Source organism: Pleurodeles waltl, chromosome 11 (assembly GCF_031143425.1).
Source record: "Pleurodeles waltl isolate 20211129_DDA chromosome 11, aPleWal1.hap1.20221129, whole genome shotgun sequence".
Lineage (NCBI taxonomy): Eukaryota > Metazoa > Chordata > Amphibia > Caudata > Salamandridae > Pleurodeles > Pleurodeles waltl.
In genome coordinates this window covers 737,663,974-737,686,959 of record NC_090450.1, presented here as the reverse complement: position 1 = coordinate 737,686,959, position 22,986 = coordinate 737,663,974, and the positions used below count along the sequence as shown (strand labels likewise).

General features: G+C 42.1%; 1 protein-coding gene across 2 annotated transcripts in view; it reads left to right on the top strand.

Annotated features, from left to right (window-relative positions):
* The window catches only part of AIFM3 (AIF family member 3), a 240,676-nt gene that overhangs the window by 138,618 nt on the left and 79,072 nt on the right, over positions 1-22,986 (top strand). For both annotated transcript variants that reach the window (XM_069214439.1, XM_069214438.1), the window contains 3 exons: positions 6,764-6,876; positions 13,413-13,499; positions 22,418-22,509. In XM_069214439.1, the coding sequence (XP_069070540.1) occupies positions 6,764-6,876; positions 13,413-13,499; positions 22,418-22,509 (292 nt within the window). The remainder of the gene's footprint in view (positions 1-6,763; positions 6,877-13,412; positions 13,500-22,417; positions 22,510-22,986) is intronic.

The following is a 22,986-nucleotide window of genomic DNA, read 5'->3' as shown; positions in this document are numbered from 1 at the left end:
TTAAAATAGATAGTTTAGCACTATATTCACAATTACTGTGGAGCTTTGTAAAATCGGATATATATGTTTTGAATCCGTATTCTCAAACAAACAAACAAGCAGTCCCACACGCACTGACATTAAGAAGAAGATTGTGACCCTGTCACACTTCTCCTTGAACGATCTAGCCTTGGGACAAACAGCCCAGCGCACTTCAAAAGATTATGGCCAAGATCTGACCGCCGGGCGGCCGCCAATGCGGCCGCACTCCCGCCTCGGTCATTATGAGATCCCCGCCGGCCCAGCGGGGATCTCGCCCACAACACAGGAGCCGGCGCGGTGTTGCGGCCGTGCGACGGGTGCAACTGTGCAGTGGCATGGGCAGTGCAGGGGCCCCCAGGGGCCCCACGACTCCCCGTACCACCACCCTTTTCCTGGCGGTTCAAACCGCCAGGAAAAGGCTGGCGGTCAGGGACTCGTAATCCCCTGGGCAGCGCTGCAAGCAGCGCTGCCCAGGCAGATTATCACCACCTGGGCAAATGTGTCGGGAAACCGCCCGCTAAGATCTGACCGCCGTGTGTGATCCCCGCTGGGCCGCAACACAGGAGCCGGCTCCAAACGGAGCCGGTGGTGCGACGAGTGCAGTTGCACCCGTCGCGCTTTTCACTGTCTGCATAGCAGACAGTGAAAAGCTGCATGGGGCCCTGTCAGATGGCCCCTGCAGGGGCCCGCGACTCCCCGTACTGCCAGCCTTTTCCTGGCGGTTCAAACCACCAGGATTGTAATGACCCCCAAAAACCAGGGTTGTAATGACCCCCAAAAACCCGCACTGTGAACACGAATCATGGAACATCAAAGGCCACTGATTACAATGAACTGCAGGACATGAGCCTGAAATACAGAGGGAGGAGACGCATGGGCACAGGATATGAGAAAAAAACAGCACTCCTGAAGAGGACTAGTAAACGAAGCAAAAATAAATTCCCAAATTGACCATGAAATGAGTGCTAGTGGAGGGATTCTGTACTTGACATGACAAATGCATGCCATGGACAAATGGGGAGAGAGACAGAGACTACGAGAGCATTGATGGTGCCAACAAAGAACATACAGCATGTCTCAGTTTGAGGCAACACATGTGCGTTATCTAAAGTTGAGACCTAAAAAGGAATCCGCATTTCGTGCTAGACCCCTGTCATTAACACTTAGGGCCTGATTACTACCTTGGCGGAGGGGATTACTCCATCACAAACGTGACGGATATCCCGCCCGCCGTATTACAAGTTCCATTATATACTATGGAACTTGTAATAGGGCATACAGGATATCTGTCATGTTTGTAATGGAGTAATCCCCCCAACCAAGGTCGTAATCAGGCCCTTTATCTTCATGTCTTTGGTTGGAGGGACAGCATTTACACATCGAAGGAAGCCTGCACAAGAGGCTTAATTCTAAAACAACATGTAAATCTACACCAAAATGACTATGGCCTAGTACGGATGTAGATTTACTCATTTTGGAAATTCAAAATGGTTTTCCAAGTTATGCATAGAAAGCTGTGTGGTTTACAATTGCCCTGTGCAATTGTGATTATGTAAAATCACATATGCATGAGAAGTTGTACATGGTGAAAAATTTTCATGAGGGAATGCCATTAAATAAGTATAATGGCAGTTTAAAACATGGTCACCTATAGAAAAAACATCTCTGTGAATCCTTAGTAATGTGGGTGGACAGCAGAATTCCCTTTCTGTGATCCCCACGTGATCCCCTAGGAATCCCTTTTCACAAGTACATTTCTGATCTGGTTAGGTATAGGTATCAGAGGAGTTAATAAATCTTTTTTAAATTTGTGGGTGTGCACAAGTTGAAAGAGCACTCCCTCATTAAAACACCAATTCCTTGCCAAAGAAATTTGATTTACATACTTGAAGTTCTTTATGTGAGAAAATCATTTCACATATGTAAATTCAACCTCCGGAACTCCAAAAGTGAATGCCTAGGTAAGCTAACCTTACACGATGTGCCTGGAAATAAGTGAATCTTAGCTCTAGGTCTTCCAGGTCACATATGCTTCTGGGTCCACTTTTTTAAAATGCCCTATTCCACTTATTAAAATGCTGTTTAGCTGGAAACCTTTGGATTTAATGTAGCCTAATTGAGAAGCAATTACTTGTAGGACCAAATGCAGTCTCTTTCTAAATTATATGGAAGTTAGCTGTAGCTCACTGGAGAGCATATTCAATTAAAAGATGATTCCTCATTGAAAAAATAGTACTTAAGAGCAATGTCAGACTGGGAATGAAAATGGGCTCTGGCACCAAAATAAAAGTGTTCCCCTTTAGTGAATTAGATAGCTAAAAAGTGTTCCACATTTGCAAATCCTCCCAGTTTAGCACTTGTAAAGTGATGCTGTATAGGTGTTTTGCAAGATATGGGAGACCACATGCATTTGTGCTTGCTGCAGGCAATAGTAAGAGGTAATATTATGGAAACCACCCATAAAACCCGGCCCACCAGACCATAAAACAGGTCCGCAAACAGCCACAAAATGGGTCCACATACTGACCTGTGAGAGCAGTCCTTCTGGCACTGTCAGATTGCACTACTGCCAAGGGCTCCAGCATACTTGGGAAATGTCAGGTGGCGTGGCTATTGGCACCTGTCACTGCACTTCTGCCCAAGACTGCTGCTAGTAAGCGGTCAGACTTCTACAGTACCTCAAGCAAAGCCTGACAGCTCACAGAAAAAGGAGTTCGGCTTCAAAACCATTGCACCCGAGTCACAGGTTGTCAACATCACACTGCACCACTGATAGGAAAACATTTTTTCAGGAGAAGAAAGCAGGGGTGGCCCATCCTTGTAAGTAAACTAGTTGACTATTTGGGGTGCCTTTTTACATGGAGCTCAAAGTTGAGTAAACAAATACACATAATAAGAATTAAGATAAAAACAAATGGCGGGGTAGCCAACTGCATCATTTTTTTATGGTACCAGTTGCTGGTAGCTAGTTCAGGGCTTCCACTAAAAGAGGGAAAGTCCCCAAATACATAAAATGTTTTTTAAGTGTGATAAATGACTCAGTTGAAAATAACAATCTTGGAGGAATCCTGCAAAACTCTTTGCTGTGGAACTGGCTCACTTATTCACCTGAGGAATGTTTGCAAGCTAATTCTACTGGAGAAATATACTCTAAGACTCTCTGTACAAGAATCTTGATTAATAACGATATTTACATATACAATAATGATATTAACGAATACTCCTGTTACCGCACATATCACAATTATGAGTTTTATGATTAATATGGGCAGGTCAAACTTGCCGATATTTATTGGTAGAAAAATGTCAGGTTTTAAGAAAATGCAGATTTTGTTGCAGTAGGTACAAAAATCTGCATAGTATTCCACAAAATCTTGCATTTGGATGAAATTAATGGCAGACAGTGAATTGGATTTTATCAGGTGCAATACATATCACATTGTTGGAAGTTTCCCTTTTTGCGGGGTTATCCCCAAACGTTTTGCCCTCTTCCTCCTATTTTTTCTGATCTGTTTCTTGAAGGTTTTAGGATTCTGGGCACTTCACCACTGCTGACCAGTGCTAAAGTGCAAGTGATCTCTGTCTAAATTGGATTGTTAATTGATTTGTCCATGATTGGCATATTTGATTTACTAGTAAGTCCCTTGTAAAATACACTAGAGCTGCGCAGGGCCTGTAAATCAAATGCTACTAGTGGGCCTGCAGCACTGATTGTGCCACCCACATGGGTAGCCCTGTAAACATGTCTCAAACCTGCCACTGCAGTGTATGTGTCGTCAGTTTTACCTGCCAGTTCGACCTGGCGAGTGCACCCACTTGCCAAGCCCAAACCTTCCCTTTTACTACATGTAGGTAGACCCTTAGGTATGCCCAAGGCAGCTCCATGGGCAGGGTGCAGTGTATTTAAAAGGCAAGATATGTACTGGTGTGTTTTACTGATAGTCAAATACTGCCAAATTCAGTTTTCATTATTGCTAGGCCAATCTGTCACATAGGTTAATATTGGGATTAGCTTGAAATATCTCTTAAGTGTAATTTCCCATTAAGAGCAGATAGAGATGTGGAGGTTTGGGTCTCTGAACTCACAATGTAAAAATACATCTATTAGTGTAGGTGGTTTTTAAATTACATGTTTGAAAGTGCCACTTTTTGAAAGTGGCCATTTTCTTGCTTAACCATTCTGTGCCTCTGTCTGGCTGTGGAATACAAGTCTAGGTCAGGATGACAGTTGGGCTGGTTGTGAATTCACTTTAGACAGACACACAAAGGGATCTGAGGTGTGCCCTGTATATCCTGATGGGTCTTTCTGGGCTAGAGTGAAAGGAATAGCGGACACTTGCACCTGAATAGGGCTGTGCCTGTCCTTACACAATGAAGTCTCCAACCCCCTAGAGTGTGTCTAGGGCCAGGGCAGGTAAGGCAGGATCTAGTGCACTACAAAGACTTTCCTTTGAAGTTTGCCTACTTCAAATTCAAAAATGAGTACAAGTATACCCAAAATCCCAAACTTTTAGAATACTTCTGGACTGAGCACATTCTGCCAGGAGGAAGAGCTAGATGCCGTAGGAGGGAACACCACTTTGCCTGTTGCTTTGCTGTTCTAGCCTGCTGCTTGCTGCTGCTGTCCTGGGAGTGAAAGGACTGAACTTTGCTTTCTACAGCTTGCTTTCCGAGGTTCTCCAAGGGCTTGAATTGAGCTTGCCTCCTGTTAGAAGTCTCAAGGATATTAAAGACTTCATCTGCCAGCACTTTGGCGCTCTTGCTGAGAGTCCAGACTCACCAAATGGTGCCAAATCCAGTCCCTGGGCCCTTGGGAGTGACTTCTGGTGTAACCAAGAAGAAACCAAGTGCATCAACTCCAGAGTGGCTGTGGGTCCGGTGCCGCTGTCTGACTCTGCGCTGCTGCCTGCACTAGGAGTCGTGGCCCTCGCTGACTGCAACAACTGTGACCGACACCGCAGGCCATATGCCACTGCAGTGCTTCTGAAGTCCTGCCACAGCGTGAGTCCTGAATGCCGTGTCTTCGACATCTGGGACACCTGAATCCGCCAGAGCACCTGTGCCCCTTTGGTGTGATTGTGACACCACATGGTCGACGCCTCGCGTCTTGACCTGTTGGATTCATCAACCCCACCAGATGGTAAGGCACTGACACCTTGCCACCAATGCCACATCACCTCTCCTGCAACCGTAAGGAACCAACGCCTCACCTCCACTGCCTGGTAGTAAGTAACCAATGCCTCACCTCCCAGGCAGCAGTAAGGAACTGACACCTCACCAGCTCCAGTGACACCTCACATCCCCGATTCCGTGCAATGTCTTTGTTCCATTGCTTACCAAAGGTACTGTGCCTGTGGTCCATGCAAATCCATGACCAGCCTGCACTCCATTGTGAGTAGTGCCGGACTGTTGGGAACGACTCAGTCAATGACATCCTGATAGCACCAGTTGGAGTTTTGTGTTTCTAAGCACTTTTATTGAGATTTAACCTTTAAAAATGTATATCTTTGATTGTGTATTTTGGATTTTTGTTATTGTGGTCTTGTTTTATTCAGATAAATAGTGGCTGTTTTCCTAAACAGGTGTGGAGTCCTTTTGTAGTGTTTTCTCTGTGTTACTGAGTGTGTGTGTGTGTGTACAAATACTTTACACATTGCCTCTGAGATAAGCCTGACTCCTTGTGCCAAGCCACCAAGGGGTTGAGCAGGGGTTATCTTAGCTGTGTGGCTCCCTTATCTTGACTAGAGTGAGGGTCTCTGCTTGGACAGGCTGCAAACCACTGCCAGCTAGAGACTCCATTCTAACATATAGCAGTTATCACTCGTAATGAGGGCCTAATTATTGCAATGTCATATGAAATATTTTTCCTTTGGTCTAACCCATGTGAATATTTTTGAGACAATGAAGTCAATGAATAATTTTAAACAACTGCTATAATACAATGCTGGATTCAGATCTGGTGACAGACAGATGATTGTGCAGCAGTTAATAGCTCATCGCAAGCTTGAGTCTGGAAGACATGGTACCCAAATAGATAACTGTGTTGTGCACCCAGTGTTAATGTCCGTCCATGGCATGTTGGAAATGGTTGTTTCTGCTGTTCTAGTCACCAGAGAGGGAATAGTTACCGCTTGATTAGAGAAGGATCTAGCCAGTCATAAAGTAAAGCAATTAGTGATGGATCACTTACTCTTTGGCTGCAGAAGCACCCAACATTACCCAAGCTCAAAGGATGGAATCTAGTGCTACAGAAGACATCTTAATGAGCCGATTCTAGATTAATTCATTATCAGCTCACTAACTTGTGTTTGCTCCTTCGCCCTTACACAACTCCTACTGCAGACTCTCAGGGTGCCAAGGCACATAAATTCTCACAGGATTATTCAGATATCTCCTTCAAATGGAGCCATGCTGTAGAACAAAGCAATCCAGAATTCTGACAGATGTGCCAAGTCATGACCGAGCTGCCATCAAAGTAATTTTTTAAAGTGATTTTTAACCCAAGGCGGTTCCTACCCTGCATCTATGGTGGGGGACTCAAAATGAGTCAGACCGTCCTTCACCGGTGTCGTGGAGGTGTATCCCGCCGCGCACCGGCAGATTGGTGGTTCCAACAAAGACTCTAAACTAGCTCCTGAGACTGAGCGAAATGCTTCCAAAAGGTTTATTCCGAAATATGACAGAAGCGTTATAAATGCCTTCTTGATATTGTAGTAATATATTCTTCTCTTCACCCCAACAGGGCCTGCTGGACTGATGTGTGCAGAGACGCTGCGACAAGAGGGGTTCTCAGACAGGATTGTGATGTGTACAGCTGAGAAACACCTACCCTACGATCGGCCTAAACTGAGCAAGGTTTGTGACACTGGTGCTGCTGAGATGTTGGGAGAAGTCTAGAGACTGAAGGCTGGGACGCGTATTGGTAACACGGTGGTATGATATCAAAGGTTGACTTTTATTAGAGGAAGCATGAATTGCTCTATCATGTACCAAGGACTACTTTCCTTTCATATGTTCTAGCCGCACACCCTACACAGAACTAGCACAGCCTTGTTGCTTGCCAAGGTGCGCTACTTCATCGAATGTACATCTATCTTATATCTTAATCGGTGATCCATAATAAAAGAACAATCAATGATTCCTAATCCTCTCATCTCTTCTACACTGGTGCCTTTGAGACAAGATCTCTTGTTATAAACCTAAAATGTTTACAGGATACAACGGTCTCCAGTTATTAACTTACATTTTCAGCATATTTATGTATGTTCTGTGGGCAGAACATCATACATTATTAACCTTTTAACATCGCAGAATTTAGGAAATTAATACAAAACATATTTCACATAGAGACCCATGTTAAAGAATTGAATCACATTTTAAAATAGTTTCCATTTACACCTACATTGTACACTACGTACACTTATAAAACACTCTAGTTACACTGTGGTCAAAGTGACCATTATTGAAAATAAAATTAGTTCCTAGATTCCCAAACTATACCAAACGTGCTTTATATCCCATTCACCTCATTTACCTCTGCTTTCTTCTGGACAGTATATTATTTATCCCATCGCATTAAAACTGTATCTCCACATTAATTTTCGACGGTGGTTATCAGGAGGTGTCTTAGAGGGCAAGATGATTCAGGTAATTTTTTTGCATTAATTGATCACAAATATTCCACTAAAGGTGCACATTTTTTCATAACTTTGATTAGGCTACAGCGAACTATAGCTTCGCCTCTCCTAAACAGTAGGGTGGGATTTTATACGCCTTGGACATGTTGTCAGTGTCGTTATCTTCATACAGAACGTCCCATGTACAGAACGCGTCACATTGTGATGGTTCTGAACTGCCTTAGTGGTCAAAACCAGTAAAAGGGCCAGCGTAAGGCTGGCAATGTATTGTGTTTATCACATCCCATTTCTTGTGAGTAAAAGTATATTGTCATTAGGTGCGTCTCTCCCGTCACAACCAAACGGCTGTAGCATCCTTGTAATTCGTTACAGAATCACAAGAAGTGTCCCTGCCTCGGCTCACTCACTGTAGTTTTGCGTGGACTTACCTCATTTAATTTACCTCACTCTCCAGCTTGACAACAAATACTCACTTGAGCAGGAAGACAGAGCAAGCAGACACGGACATAAGGTCACATACTCACACAGACATAAGTTTAGTCATTGGCATGCAGTAGGAGGCACAGAAATGTAACCACAGACAGTGCGCACTTAAAGTAAAAGGCACTGACGACCAGTACCATTCACAGGCACAGTAACGATGACAAGCATATAGTTACCGATACTGACATGCTGTAATAAAGAGGAGGGTGCATTAATTACTATAGGCATACAGTAATATGAAATAGGTTTGACGCCAGTAGTTTTCTTCTTATCGGTCCTTGTGTGTTGCGAATCCACACCCTTCAGTTGTTGATTCGTTATGTTGGATTTTATTTGTTCAAATTGACGTTTCTGGAGCTGCTAAGATGAACTTCTGTCCACAAATAATATCAGCATGTTGACAAACTGAATTGAATTAGGAGGGAGGAATGGCTGGTTTATGTATATTTTTGGTACCATGTAAAGTAATTAATATAGGGCAATTCTATGCTTAGTTCGTGGAGGAGGTGGATGCTTTATTGCTGTGTGGATGGTATGAATCTTGTTTGTGTAAGTGGTTTCTCATGGTGTTGTGTACATCTTTGACACTGAACCTTTGCAAGTTGCCTTCCTAGTCTTTGGGATTGATAAACCTGATTTGAATGCTATCATTTATCTTGAGCTAACTCATGATGATGTGGTGAGCACAGTCCCGCCGTCACTGTGTTGTTGTAGAGCTGTCCATTGGTTTGTGGCCAGTTTGTGTTTGGATGTGGCATGTCTTCTTTGGTTCTGATCTCTTGTCTTCATCTTTGAGTATTATGCCATTGTGGGCTTGTGAATTTCCCCCGCCTAGAGTCACTGAATGTGTGTGTGTAAATTGCTGACCTGTTAAGGGTTTTTTCTGTTCTTTTCTATTTCAGCAAGATGTGGTTACCCTAAGGACTCCAGATTATTGTCCTTTACTTAAATTGTTGTTATTGTTCTTTCATTTAAGTATTTGCTATATTTCTTGTGGTTGGGTCTTTTCCTATTACAGTATCTAATTCTTACTATATTTCTGATTTGTTTTGGCTACTTTGAGGTCAGATTTGAAAGTTTCTATGAAATAGGCTTTTGCCAAGCCGTCTTTATGTTATGTTAGAAGTTTACAGTTTGCTTTTGTGGTAGACTTACCAATGTTGCATTTTTCATTCTCCTTTTGTTTTTTTTTAACAGACATATCTGATTATATATCTGAGAAATTATCCTGTCCTCCTTCCTGTAGCAGGCTTTCTCATACTCACTTTTGCTGGTCTCTGAATGGCATCTAATTTGATAAAACTTACATCCAGTGTGTAAGGAGGATTGAGTCTGGACCTGTGTTTTATACCCTTTTCTTTATGCCTTAAATGTGTTTCCTATTTCGCTTGTTGATGCGTGGGCACTTACCCAACAATCTCAATCAGCTATTTTAGAAATAAACATTCAAGACGATGTTTGATCCCAGTATTTTTTTCTACCTTTCTTATTTAGCCCTCCCGACTTTCTCATATGTATTATTATATTAATCCACCATTTCCCTGACTCTTTTATTCTCATGTGCTGTGCCACTTTGACCTGCCATCCAATTGTCTTACTGTCCAGCACTCAACCGTTATTACTGTGGGAGTTGGCACCTCTTTCAGCAAATCCCCCCATAAAGAAAGTCTTTAGAAATTTTACCCTCAATGCTTCTTGTAATAATGCAAGACTTCCTAAGAGGTTAAGTTAGTCCTTATTAGAGAGCATCTCACCCATAACTCAGCATAACATCAACTGCATCAGAATCCTTCCAAGAACATTCAGTCCTCTGGAATATTCTACTCTTCTACATTCTCCCCTCCACACACTAAGACTGCCAGGACAAACCCTGCAAATGTGCCAAGTTTGGTGGCACTGCGCCCTCTGGTGGCCGTACCGTATTAATACCCTGGGCACTGGTCAGCTGATGTCAGACAATAAGAAAACCTGTGTAAAAAAAAAAGCATTGGTAATGAATAAATGACACAACAGAATAATTCCAAGATTCCACACTTTTGTTCTTGCTTCCTCACAGAGTTCATATTGACTACCACAAGAAGGAATCGTGTTGGGTAGCAGGGTTTTGCCATCACCCCTGAGATGAGGGGTCCACATAGGCTAGGACGCCCCAATTGGCAGAGTGTAACATGTCTTGTATTTGCTGCCTGACAGCATAGGTCTAACATGAGACTTAAGGGTACTCAAGAGGGACATGAGGAAATGACCCTGCACATGCAAGATTAACTGCTGCTTCCCCACTTACTGAGCCACTACTCAGAGTGGGACCAGGATGCTTCTGGGAGCAAGACTGTCCTCAGAAAAGGAGGAGTTTCTTCTGCCCTTCTTTCAGTTGAAGAACAGGTTTTAAGTCATTAGTTAGGGCAGATAGAGGCAGGAAGAGAGTGTATATGTACTGCAAATATATATTTTACTTGCATTGTGGAAAGCTGTGGTTGTTTCCTTACACTATTTATCCCTGTGTGGCAGGGGTGTTTTACAAAACTTTCCTGGAGAATGGCACCCAGCCAATCTTTGAGTGTGGTTCTTTAGGGATGAGACACTGGAGTATGTGAAAGGAACAAGTTATGTCCTTATAGCCAGGGCCACTGTCATTATGCGTCAAGGGGGACCAAATTATGCAACAGGGTTGACTAAATTATGTGGCAAGAAAATAGGCAATAGTGTTACTTCATTATTTTGTAAGCTTTACACACGGTAATAATGTCTGGGTAAATATTTCACTTCATTAGTACTAGTTTAACGACCAAATACAGAATCGAAAAGATGACCAGTTAACCTTTGTGATGGACCTTCTGCTGTGCAGGAACACCTCACCACATTTTTTGTAACCTTTGATCCGTTACTGCTAGAAACAATTAATTTTGTTAAAATCTGCAGATAATGCAGGAGATGATGAAGATGATGGAATGCAGCAAATATGTAATTATGTGAAAAAAGCAGCAGCCGCAGAATAAACATAATGTCAGAGGCCCGGCATATTGTATATTTCAGAAGTGGACCAGCAAGGGTGCCCAATACTGTGCAGATTAGCACAACAGACTGACACACACAAGACTGCAATTGGAAAGGGTACAGTGGAAAAAGTGGTGGAACAAAGGCTACATAGAAAACTTTGGACAAGTCCTGCCTTTGCCCCAAATTCACCATGGCCTTTGATGACATCAGTGCACCTCAAGTGAAACCTACACTTACCAGAAGATAACATTGAAGTATGTTCTCTAAATCAGAGAGAGCAAGCTAAAAAGGTTGAAATACTGTGGCAGATGCCCTACACCAGCAATTACAAGCTGTCTTACAGTCTATCGTTTTGAAGAGAACTTCCAGCATTTCTGTGTTATATTGTGGCATTACAACCTGCTGCATAGAGTTTGCCAGTTCTTAATGGTCCTCTGTCCGATCTAGGTCAGAGCTGAGTTAAGGGCCTACAACAGCAGTGAGGATGGGTTGTTAGATGGAGAGTGCAGCTGGTAGGAGGAGATTTAATGAGTTACTTATCCTGAGGCATAAGTGGTATAAAGGTGTTAACAACATTCTACCCACTTAAAAGTAAACAGGAGAAACCGAAAGATATATATTGGATTGTTGGAGCAGAAGGCAAACACCTGCTATTACTGCCCCTGAGTCACTCCATTGTCTTCAACAGAGCTCCAACATTCCAGTGTTCTAATATAGCATTACAGCCAGCTGCTGAAGGCTGTGCTGGTTGGTAAATCCCAACAGTATAGGTCTAAGTGGCAGGTGAGGACCTAGATGGAAGAGAAGACATTTAGCAACAGGTAAACCTGAGGCAGACAGGCTGTAATGGTATTAGAAGATTTAAAATACAGAGGGAGAAATATTCTAAATCAATCAGGGAGAGAGAATGCTAAGAGAAGCATTAACAAGATGGCTTATAATGCATGTACCCACCATTATTGACACCATTATCTTCCATGGAGCTCCCAGAATTCTAAGTTTCTAATACAGTCTTACAGCCCACTGACGAGGGCTATACCAGTTATTAAAGCACTTCACTCAGGCCCATAACTCAGGATCGGGCCTTTAACAACCTGTATGGCCTTTAGCAGAAGGGCTATATGGCTATTAGAACATTCCACCCACTGAGAGTAAAATGTTCTAAATTAAAAATGGAGAAACAGAAAGACAAACATTGGAATGTAGCAGCAGGCTTCCTTCTGCTATTATGAACCCTGAGCCACTTGATTGACTTCAATGAAACTCCCAATATTCCAATGTTCTAATATGACATATATCCTTGGTGATAAAAGTATATCCCTAGGTAATAATAAAATATTACTGACAAAGATAACATATCTTTGACAATAACAGCCCACCCATAGCAAAGTGCATTCTTTAATAAAGAAGTCAGCCACAGAAGGGACAGATGAAGGTACAGTTTGCTTATGATTTCCAGTCGCATTCCATGTAAGATGGGACATGTAAGCCCCAGTGCAAGCAGGTAATCCGTACTTCTAACTGCAGTCTCTAATGGGACTTTCACAGTCACTCGCAATGCTTCTTCACACCACACTCAATACATCACCAAGCATGCCCCCTTACACCCAAACTGCATGTCATATTCTAGGTATCAGCTGGGAGTTACACCGTAAGACATGCAACAAAAAACAGGCATAAAATATACCTTTAAAAAAAGGCGGTTTTCAGAGTGATGCAAGTATACCATGCAGTCTGTCAACTGCACGCAAAAGCATTCAGGTAATTACAAGAGAGGTGAGGACTTTTTCATGGTATGCCAGTATCTGAGTCTAACATCTACTGGTTGCAATAAGAACACTGGATAAAAACCACAAACAAACCACCACATAAGACATTCCACTCCCACCAGTCTCCAATCTACCCCTCTCTGTCCCTGACAGCCCTTCTATCAGATTGCTGTCCCAACCATCAATGCAAGCTTAACCCCGGCACCCTTCGCTCTCTCCACTATAAATGCAGCACAATGCTGCACCCTTCTCCCTTTCTACGGCACTTCTCATATTAACACCCATTATTATACAGTACTCTGCTCTTATGTAGGTAGTCTCTTGCTAAATAAGTTGATACATACATACATGGAAGAATGTTGACACCATTCATTGGTATGGCGCTTTAGAAGGCACATTGATGTTTGTGCCCTGGATCATGTTGGTGAATGCTGCCCGGGAGTGTATTTTTGAGGTTTTACCACATACTAAACATTATTTTCTTGTGTTTTTATTGGTGCTGCAGAGCATGGACACCCAGCCGGACCAGCTTGTTTTGCGATCCAAAGAATTCTTCCATACTCATGATATTGAGGTGCTCAATGAGACGCAGGTGAGGAGAGAGTGATACAAATAGGGGGTGAGTCCGCATATGGCAGTTTTGTTCAGTCGGGGACCATTCCATTTTGGGTTTGATGTTTTCTATGTGCGCATTTTTAACACTGACAGTGCCCCAGCTTCACCGTTGTGTGGTTTTGGGAAGAACATCATTCAGGTTTGTAGCCTCTAGTTTGCCAGGCGGCATACTTATATATCTATCCTAGCCCTGCTCCTAGCAATAGTGCTGCAGCACAATACACAAATATACACTTGAAACCACCACAAACATGGCAAAGGTGCATTAACCACAGCTGTGCTTCAGATTATGTAAATAAAGATGGTCTACCAGTGATCAATATTCTTAATGCTTTTGCTCAATAGACGTGGGATGCCTCACCATCCAAATATATGCCATATTTTCATCAAGCTGTGTAATAATGTAGCAATTGATTTAGAGTATCACACTCGATGTATATAGTATTAGTCTATGTTGTATCCTTGTTGCTAATGTTTGTGATATTTTGTATACCTTTCAATAGTATGTCTCTTGGACCAGAAATAAATATAGTCTGAATTTATTTCAGCCAAGCATCCCCATGGAGCACATGAGTTGCCGTTGTGTGTTAAAATCATGCTTGAGACTGTGAGAGCTTGAATCTGGGTGGACATCTGTAACAATTGTGGTTATGATCGTGATGTGGCATGATAATAATCTTGATTGTATGTGAATGGAGATGAATAGTGGAAGTATGGCCAATTTTCCTGTTTTAATAGAAGGAATGGACAGTTATGACCCATGCATTTTTCCTAGACATGCATACCAAAATGTGTATTGAGCACATACGATACCTGTCAAAGGCTGCCATGCATTTGTAGTGAGGGCTGGCAAATAAGTGCACACGCAGAAATACATGTTAATAATTTTAAAGCTTTATTTTATGCATGTTTTAATGCGGAGTAAATATAGCTAGATTAATGCAGAAATCAATATTATTGTAGCAAACATGAAAGCATGGAATGTAAAGATTATGAAAGCAGACAACATACTAAATGGTGGTTTTTTAAAGACCTGTACATGCTAAATCTTTAGCATCAAATGCTTGCCGCTGTGAGGGTTCAGTATTCCAATAAGGTGGAGACAAATGCATACTTGAACAACTTCATCTATTTTTTCAAATCTGAGGTTTGTCATCAAGAAGAGGCCGAATTATTTCTCCGTACAGGATTCTTGAGAGAAGATGACTTTGATGCAGCTGCGCTGCCTTGTTGTTCTGGAAGTGTATTTGAAGTCCTAAGCTCTCTTAATGAGAGGTCTGTGAACATCTATTTTATATTCTCTAAACTGTTCATTTTGAGACAAATAAAGCTTGCAACTTTTAAGGTCAGGTGGGAGAGGTCACATTGAAGCCTGCAGCTATTATGCCTTTTTCTAAGCAGCGACAATTCAAATGAGCACTTAAATATATGAACTATAAGCATACTGTCAGATTATATAATACAAATAACGTACATTGCTACATTATAATGAACCTGAACTAATCATCTATTGCAAATGAATAACACCAAATTTGGGCTGGGGCCTCAACGAGCCAACAAGCAAAGGCAGATGCATTGTAATAAGGGGCTCCAGAGAGTCATACAAGCCAAAATATCTAATAAAATAGGCATGGTTCCAGTCCGGGTCGCAAGCAAAATAAATTGGGTATCTGTTTTCATTTCTACCCAGCTGTATCTTAGAAACGGTTTGGACCTGGATATAAATAAAGGTCAGCCTGACAGACACTCCTCACGTTTAGGTCAGGCAGCCAGGAGCTAGACATGTGCCTGAGATGAACTTTGCTGGGCTGAGGATGTCACTGCTACTATGCGTGTGACCTCCTCAGCTCAGCAAACGTGCTCCAGACCTTCCCCCTCGGTGATGAGGAGTAGTGTCACTCATTGCCTCGAACCTAGGTGCTTCATGTTTAAGCCCTGGAGCACTAAGGGCCGAGCGTCAATCAGTGACACTTCGTCGCAGAGTGTGGTGGGGTCAGCAGTCTTACTGAGCCCATCACCACTCTTTGACGAGTTTGTGCCTGCTTCCTTCCCTCATTGGCTGACAGTCAGTCAGGTCAGTCAATGAGGGAAGGCAGCAGTCCCAACCCTACTGGGACCTCTGAGGCAGAGCGCAGGCAAGTGTGTGTCTTTTTTAATTAATGTGCGCACGTGTATGTTTCAGTATTTGGTAATGAGTGTTGTGAATGGATGCATGTGTGTGTGAATGAATGGGTGTGAGTGAGTGTGAATGTGTGCATGTGTGCTGTGTCCCCCTCCCTCCTAAAATTACTGGCCACCACTGCTGACTACAACTCTTTCCTACATGCTAGCTATCATAACTGTCAGATAAATCAAAACCGGCAAAAGAACATGTGCCCAGTCTCCTCTAAAAACTCATGTGCTTCACGTCTGAAATGACCCGGATGCACAATTCCCCACAGAAATTCCTCACATGCTGGATCGAGCCGAATTCATTAGTAAGGTTCCAAATAAATATTTATCAATGGTAGGAAGCTAACTCTATTAATGTCACACATCCGCAGGTTCCCTTATACCCTAGAGTATCTCTCGAGCACCAAGATGTACATGGATGCTTCTGAAAAAATTTGAAAACTGTCAAGTGTCTAATGGAAGCACAATTTCGCAAAGATGATTTATCTTCTTTAAATCCTTAAAATGTAAAAAATGCTACAGAATAAAACGCTTCTGAGGGTTTATCTAATTCTAAATAACAAATTTTTCTTTGAATTTTCACATTCATAAATATCTCCCCGTTTAACCACTCTCAACAGAATTTCCATAAATTGGAGATTACCTGGTAAAAACAAAAATATTAAACTACCTATACAACACCTTTTAGACTCTACAACATCAATATAATTTAAAAAGATTGCATCTTTTTTTGTTTTGTTTTTATTGATTTGTTTGGAAATAGATACATGAAAGAAGTGGAGGAACACAGGTTTGACAGGGCATACTGAGCACCTTGTCAGTAGGGTTCATATATAACGTATATCGCACATCGCATAGTCCCCCTCCCGGGCTGATTTTGGCCCCGGGGACCCCATTCCCCAGGGCCTGGCCAGTCGATGGTGGCTGCCTTGGCCCCACCCAAGGCACCTAGTGTGTTTTTGTTAGGGTCTGCGGGGGGAGCCCCAATGACCCCCACAGCATTGCTCCAGCATGCAGGGAGCAGCAAAAGATGCTGCTCTCTGCACACAAGAACAATTTTTTCATTTGATGAAAAGTCAGCTCAGCCGCAGTTTTCCTGCTCCTATCCCCTGGGAGTGAGCTTACTGTTTGCTCTTGCTTGGCAGGAGCTTTTAAATGCTTCTGCCAAGCAACAGCTAATAAGGCTGTCCAGGGGACAGCAGGAGCCCGGCCATGGTGGAAGGGGTCCCCAGGGCCATAAATGGCTCAGTGAGGCGTGGCCCCACCTCCCCTTTGTATGGTACGGCTGTGCCCCGGGGATTCGGGATCTCCGTGTGGATCCCATTCCCTATTTTTTTTAATTGACCGGGGCCAAAATTGGCCCAGGGGGCCATGTGCCCCTCCTTTCCTTATTGCGTTTTGGCTGGGCCATAGGGGATGGGGTCCCTGGGGCTGCAATTGGCCCACGAGAGGGAGGCCCCCCTCCTATTGTTTACTTTCGGCCGCGCCCTGGAGGATGGCAGTCACTGGGGCTGTAATCAGCCAAGGGTGGTGGGGCCACATGCACCCCTTCCATATGTAATAAAATATTGTTTCCCCTTGGTGGGGGTAAAATAAGAAACAAGCGCAGGAGACATTTGATTTTTTAATTTTTTTATTGCTGTCGATTTGAGAATTTTGAGAAAAAATAAAAATAAAAATTGGGGCTCTGGTAGGTTCCCTGTGGGACCCCTCTACTATGCCTATGGAGTCAGGGTATACCTATCCTGCCCCTTCTGTGTTAATTTTTTTATTTTTACTTTTTTCTTGGGACTCGGCTCAGTCCAAGTCCCAAGATGGCTGCCACAACTTCCTGGTTGAAGCGGTGGCAGCCAATCAGATCTAATTTGGAGAACTCTGGGATCCGTGGACCCTGCACAGCCATAGATAGCTATATTTCTTTTTCCTTTAGTAAGTCCTAAACTACTAGACAGATTTACACCAAATAACAAAAAAGGGCTCTTTCTGGACAAAGATCTAGCTTTCTGCCAAGATTGGTCTAATTCCTTTCTGCGGTTCGGGCTGTAGTCATGTTGAAAATCCCTATGGGAAATTGCATAGGGAAAATGTGTTTTGGGACAACTCCTTTTTCTTGGCTTCCACTTGACCAATCACTGAGAAACGTTCCACACAGCAGCTGATATGAGCAGCGTACTAGTTTTGAAAAATTTGTGAAGATTCATCAAACGGCACCAAAGTTGTCGGCAAAACAAAAAACGCTTTGTCTGGGAAAAAACAGGTATTAATTATAACTACCTACTGGCGACTGCCTATATATATATATATATATATATATATATATATATATCAAATACAAAAGTAAAGTGTTCAATGTCTGGTTTTCTGGTTTGAGGCGGGATCACACCATCTCCTCCTGTTCCTGAAATACACGGTTCTATATACCAGAAAAAAAATCACATATGCCCTGCATGAAACTCTTCAAGTGTACTTTAAATGTTTCAAAGTGTTCATGAAAAACTAGCACATATCAAAATTCTCCCACCTTCTTCCATGCACTGTCTTAGAGTGCTGCAATTATTTATCCATCAATCTTAATGCGCTTGCTAATCGCAAGATTTGAAACTTTTATTCTTTAGTCAATTAATTTTAGAGGCAGGATTTAGATCCAATTATCAAATCGATGCAGAACTTGGGAAATATATGATCACGTTACGTTTGTCTTCTCGGAGCATGAAGCTTCATTGTTAGAGGGCTCTACAAAAGAAACCTGACATGACGAACATATCCTTAGAATAAGTTACTCCTTATAATAAATAAGTTAAATCAAGTACCTTAAAAGCACACTTATGAAAAAAGACCCTGCCTCATGTTTAGGTTGAGTCCGCAAAGTGTTATTGCAGCGCGCACCAACAAGGGAATCATTTAATCTACACATAGGGACAAACTTTCCAAGCAAAGAGAAGAAGCAAATTTATCCTGTTGAACAGTTTCTAGTATCAATCACGTGACTACATGATGAACAAGAATGCAAGCGGGTGCATAACTGAGCTCATGAAAGCTAGTACATGACCCTCAGAAGTAACTATGAAATAAGAAAAATCAGCGGAGAAAGCTAGTTTGAAAGCTCAGCATCTCGAGGGCGAAGGCGCAGGTCTACTTTAGATTTGCCATAGTTTTCATATTTCACAGATCATTTTAGCATTTCAGATACTTCATTAAGCCCATATGGTAAAGTGCACTGAAGTACATGATTCGAGTACAACTCTCTTTTTTAATTTAAAGGTTCTGTCTCCATATCTCGGATATTTTATGATCATTTCCAGAAACTGATAACTCAGCTGATAACCTATGTGTTTTCTCACCACTGGCGTTGTAGCCTTTCACTTTTAATGATGCTAACACAATGTGTACAGGAGGAAACATGGGTATGTATCTTTGTGCTTTGTGATCATGTGTCTTTGGGTGTCTTCCAACTTTAAGAACTTTTCACTCTTTAAAAGGCACCCTGTTAGCTGGGTACAAATTGGTGGTCTTAGAAAGCGATTTTTTTTATCTTTCCCTCATGCTCCTGATAACTTATATTTTTCTGTATAATTGTCTTAGTTCTGCCACTTTGAAGAGCGTACACACGAGGTTTTTCTCTGTTGTTTTCAGAATTGTTATATTAATATTCAAAAAGCTTTAGATATTGTTGCTTTCAAAACATCATACTTTTACTGCTGTTGTAACAAACAATCTCAGTTGAAAGGCACATTTTCTCATAAATGTGTTTTGTTTTTATCTATCGAAGTTAAAGAAACTGACTCAAAAATTCTGCTAAGCAGATTTAATTTCTCATCTATTTGAGAATACCATAGTCAGTGCATCTTATACTAGAATTGCATACGTTGTGTCCACTTAGGATTCAGGTTCCCATTCTAAATCATCTTTGAAAGCATGCGTATAGGGATGTGGAAGATGGAACCTATGTTTCTTCCACAGATTTTCTACGAAACATATTGATCCAAAAATAACTTTAATTTAGGACTAAGCTATATAATAACAACAGACATTCATTGTGTACCCAGGTGATGCTTTGGCCATTAATATTTCCCTACCAATTTGAATACCTTCAACCTTTACAAAACTAGTGTACAACTTTGTACATCCGTGGTCATCTAAACGTTAAACCTAGAGAAAGGATGAGAGCAGGATTTTTGGTGGCCTACATTGGAATGTGAGGGAGAAAGATTTTTAAGACAGTGTAGAGAATGTAGTGGTAGTGAGAAAGTGTGTAGGACCAGAACATCGCTTAGTCTGCCATTAGGCCTTCTGGAGGAGGCAGTGTTAGATGCGGTGGGATCTCTAATGGGAGAAAATGTGACCCTATATTCTAGTGACAGTAGATATGTTCTCAATATATCCAGGGTGACATGAGTCTGAGATATTAGCAGTGGCACAGTGTTAAAGTTCCAGGAAGAAGTGTTTAGTGGTGAAGGCTGACCGACAACAATACTAGTGGCCAAAAGTACACAGCCAATTTATAAAAAAATTGAGGACTTTTTAAGTAAGTGTGGAGTAAAACAGAAAAGAAGTGCGCTGTGCAATGATGGAGAAATTCAAGGGTGGTTAAAGAGAGTATATAATTGGCTAGAAGCTGTGTGAAAAACATGAAGGAAGAGGTAAAAAGAAGAGTGTGAGCAGAAAAATATTTCTCCACAGGCTACCACAGGCAAAAGTCCATGCGAGCTGTCTAGATGGAGAAAGCCAGTTCCACATTTTGTCCAGATTAGATGAAGTAGAACAAGGATATGGTGTGAGTACTGAAAGAAAGTGGAGTCATAGAGAACGACTCTAGAAAAGATGTTTTGAGTAGGACTAAAGGAAAATAGTCCTATATACGAGAAGGAAAGATAAGAAGAGAAGGGAAGAGTGAAGTTGGGATTTAGTGAAAGAAAGAAACTGAGGGGCATATCTATACTCTGTTTGCGCCAAATTTGTGTCATTTCATTGACACAAATTTGGTGCAAACCTAACTCCATATTTATATTTTGACGTTAGACACGCCTAATGTTAAAATATAGGAGTTTGTACCGTTTTTTGGATGCGTGCTCCTACCTTGCGTCAATGAGATGCAAGGTAGGCATCCCCATCTAAAAAATGGTGCTATTCACATTGCCCCATATTTATACCACTGTGCTAAAATGACACACAGATGGGAGGCGAAGCCAAATAATGGTGCAAAGCCTGCTTTGAACCATTAGTTAGCACCTGGGTCAGACCAGGCATTAGGGGACCTGTGGACCCATTTCCATGGTTAAACACCATGGAATGGATCCACAAGTGACCTCCTCAAGCCCCAAGAACACCCCCACACCCACCAGAGGGGCGCCAGAGGATGGGGACCCCATCCATGGTAAGTCTGGGTAAGTATTTTTTATTTTTATTTTTTTTGTCATCGGGGGCCCCAACTTGGAGCCCCCTGCATGGCACAGAGTGCAATGTCCATGGCCAGGGGACACTTGTCCCCTGTGCTAGCCATTGGGGTGGTGGGCATGACTCCTGTCTTTCCCAAGACAGGAGTCATGTTTTTGGTGGTTGTGCGCCAGGAAATGGCACTAGTCTGGTTAGAGGCATTTTTTTGCCTCTAACCAGGCTAGCGTCATTTTTTGACGCACAACCCCCTCCTTCCCTATCGCCACCCCCACCCGGCTAGCGTCTTCTTTTAAGACGCAAGTCCTTGTATAGCGCTGGCTTGCACCATTCTTTTAATATGGCGCCCAGCTGAAGATGTGGAATGGTACAAGCCGGCGATATACTTTTTGCCGCAAAACTGCGTTTGCGCAGTTTTGCAGCAAAAAGTATAAATCAGGCCCTGAGTGCATAGGAATGTCTGGATGACAGGTGTCAATTCTCAAAACCTCTAAAATATATTAAGCCATTTAGGAAAACCAGAGGGACAATTTTGAATTGTTTCATGATTTCTGTTTGCTAAAATTGTGATGAATAACAGTACTAGGAGTGCACAAACGTATGGCGTAGTTGTAGCACATCAGAGAGAAAGAAGAGTGGATAATTAATGGGACAAAAGGAAATGCATACACTGGCATTTTTAAAAATGTATGGCATGTTGTAGCTGTGTTAGCCATATCTTCTGCATGCAGAAAAATTATTGTATTCTTTGTTTTGCCTTAGACTTTGCATACTCACAGTAACACTGCCTAGTGGCACTGACTTTTATATATTTTTTCAAGTTTGTTTACTTCTCTTAAATGATTTTTCATTGTAAATTTGCAAATTGTTTTGTTTTTAAGAAAACAAAGATATGCAGAATAGCATAATTGTAGAATCATTTTTTGCAAATCTTGGGATATGTACTTGAACAAGGATGAAGCTTCCATGTCCAGAGTCAGTTGCTTGCTGTCCTTTGGATAATGTGCTTACTTTTATGGTCCTCCTCACCTTTTGTTACTGCCTGGATTGTATCTTTGGTTCTACAAAGTGCCCCATAGTGAAGGGATGTGAAATTGGGGATCTATATTAAGACTTCTCATATCAGAAATGTGTTCAGCGGACAGGGCAGGTGTTTCTTCGCAAGACATAGCAAAACATAACATGATCTTGAGATATCTACAAATGGCTTGCCTTGGCATGCCCTATCCTAGCCAGTACTGAGTACGCCTCTACTAGTTGCACCAGTTTGATTGTTATTGCTTTGTGCACCTCAGGCCTTCCATCGTTCACAGTTTGCAGTATTGATTTCAGGTGGCAGCTCTGGATATAAAGAACAAGACGGCCCTATTCAAGAGTGGCTTTAAGATGGAGTACAACAAGCTGCTGATTGCCACTGGAAGCACGTAAGTTATACTGGAGAAATGGCTTACCAATGCCACGTGCCGATAAATGTACTTTTATTAAGTTCTTGTAGCCAGAAGTTATATCCTTCTGTGGATACTGGAGGGGTTTTCACCACGGTCCTAGATGGACATTTTATATATTCAATAAAGTGACAGTGGAAAAAGTGAACTGAAAACCTTTTTTTCTGCTGATGACTAGGCTGTCATTCTGACTGTAATTTTCATAATTCATCGGCTCTTCCATACTTTCTCAAGAATCCTAAGAATTCTGAGAATCCCAACACACAGCTACATTTCACAGAGACTACAAACATGACCCAATGGGGTTTTAGTGCCTGAGGTTCACCAGAGAAGGAGGAGTGTGATGTGGAAAAAGAGTGAGACATAAATACACACTGCATTCTGTGACACTACATACAGCCAGTGTGAAACCCTGGCACTGTGTATTTCTGGACTGCTACACAGGTTCTTCCACTC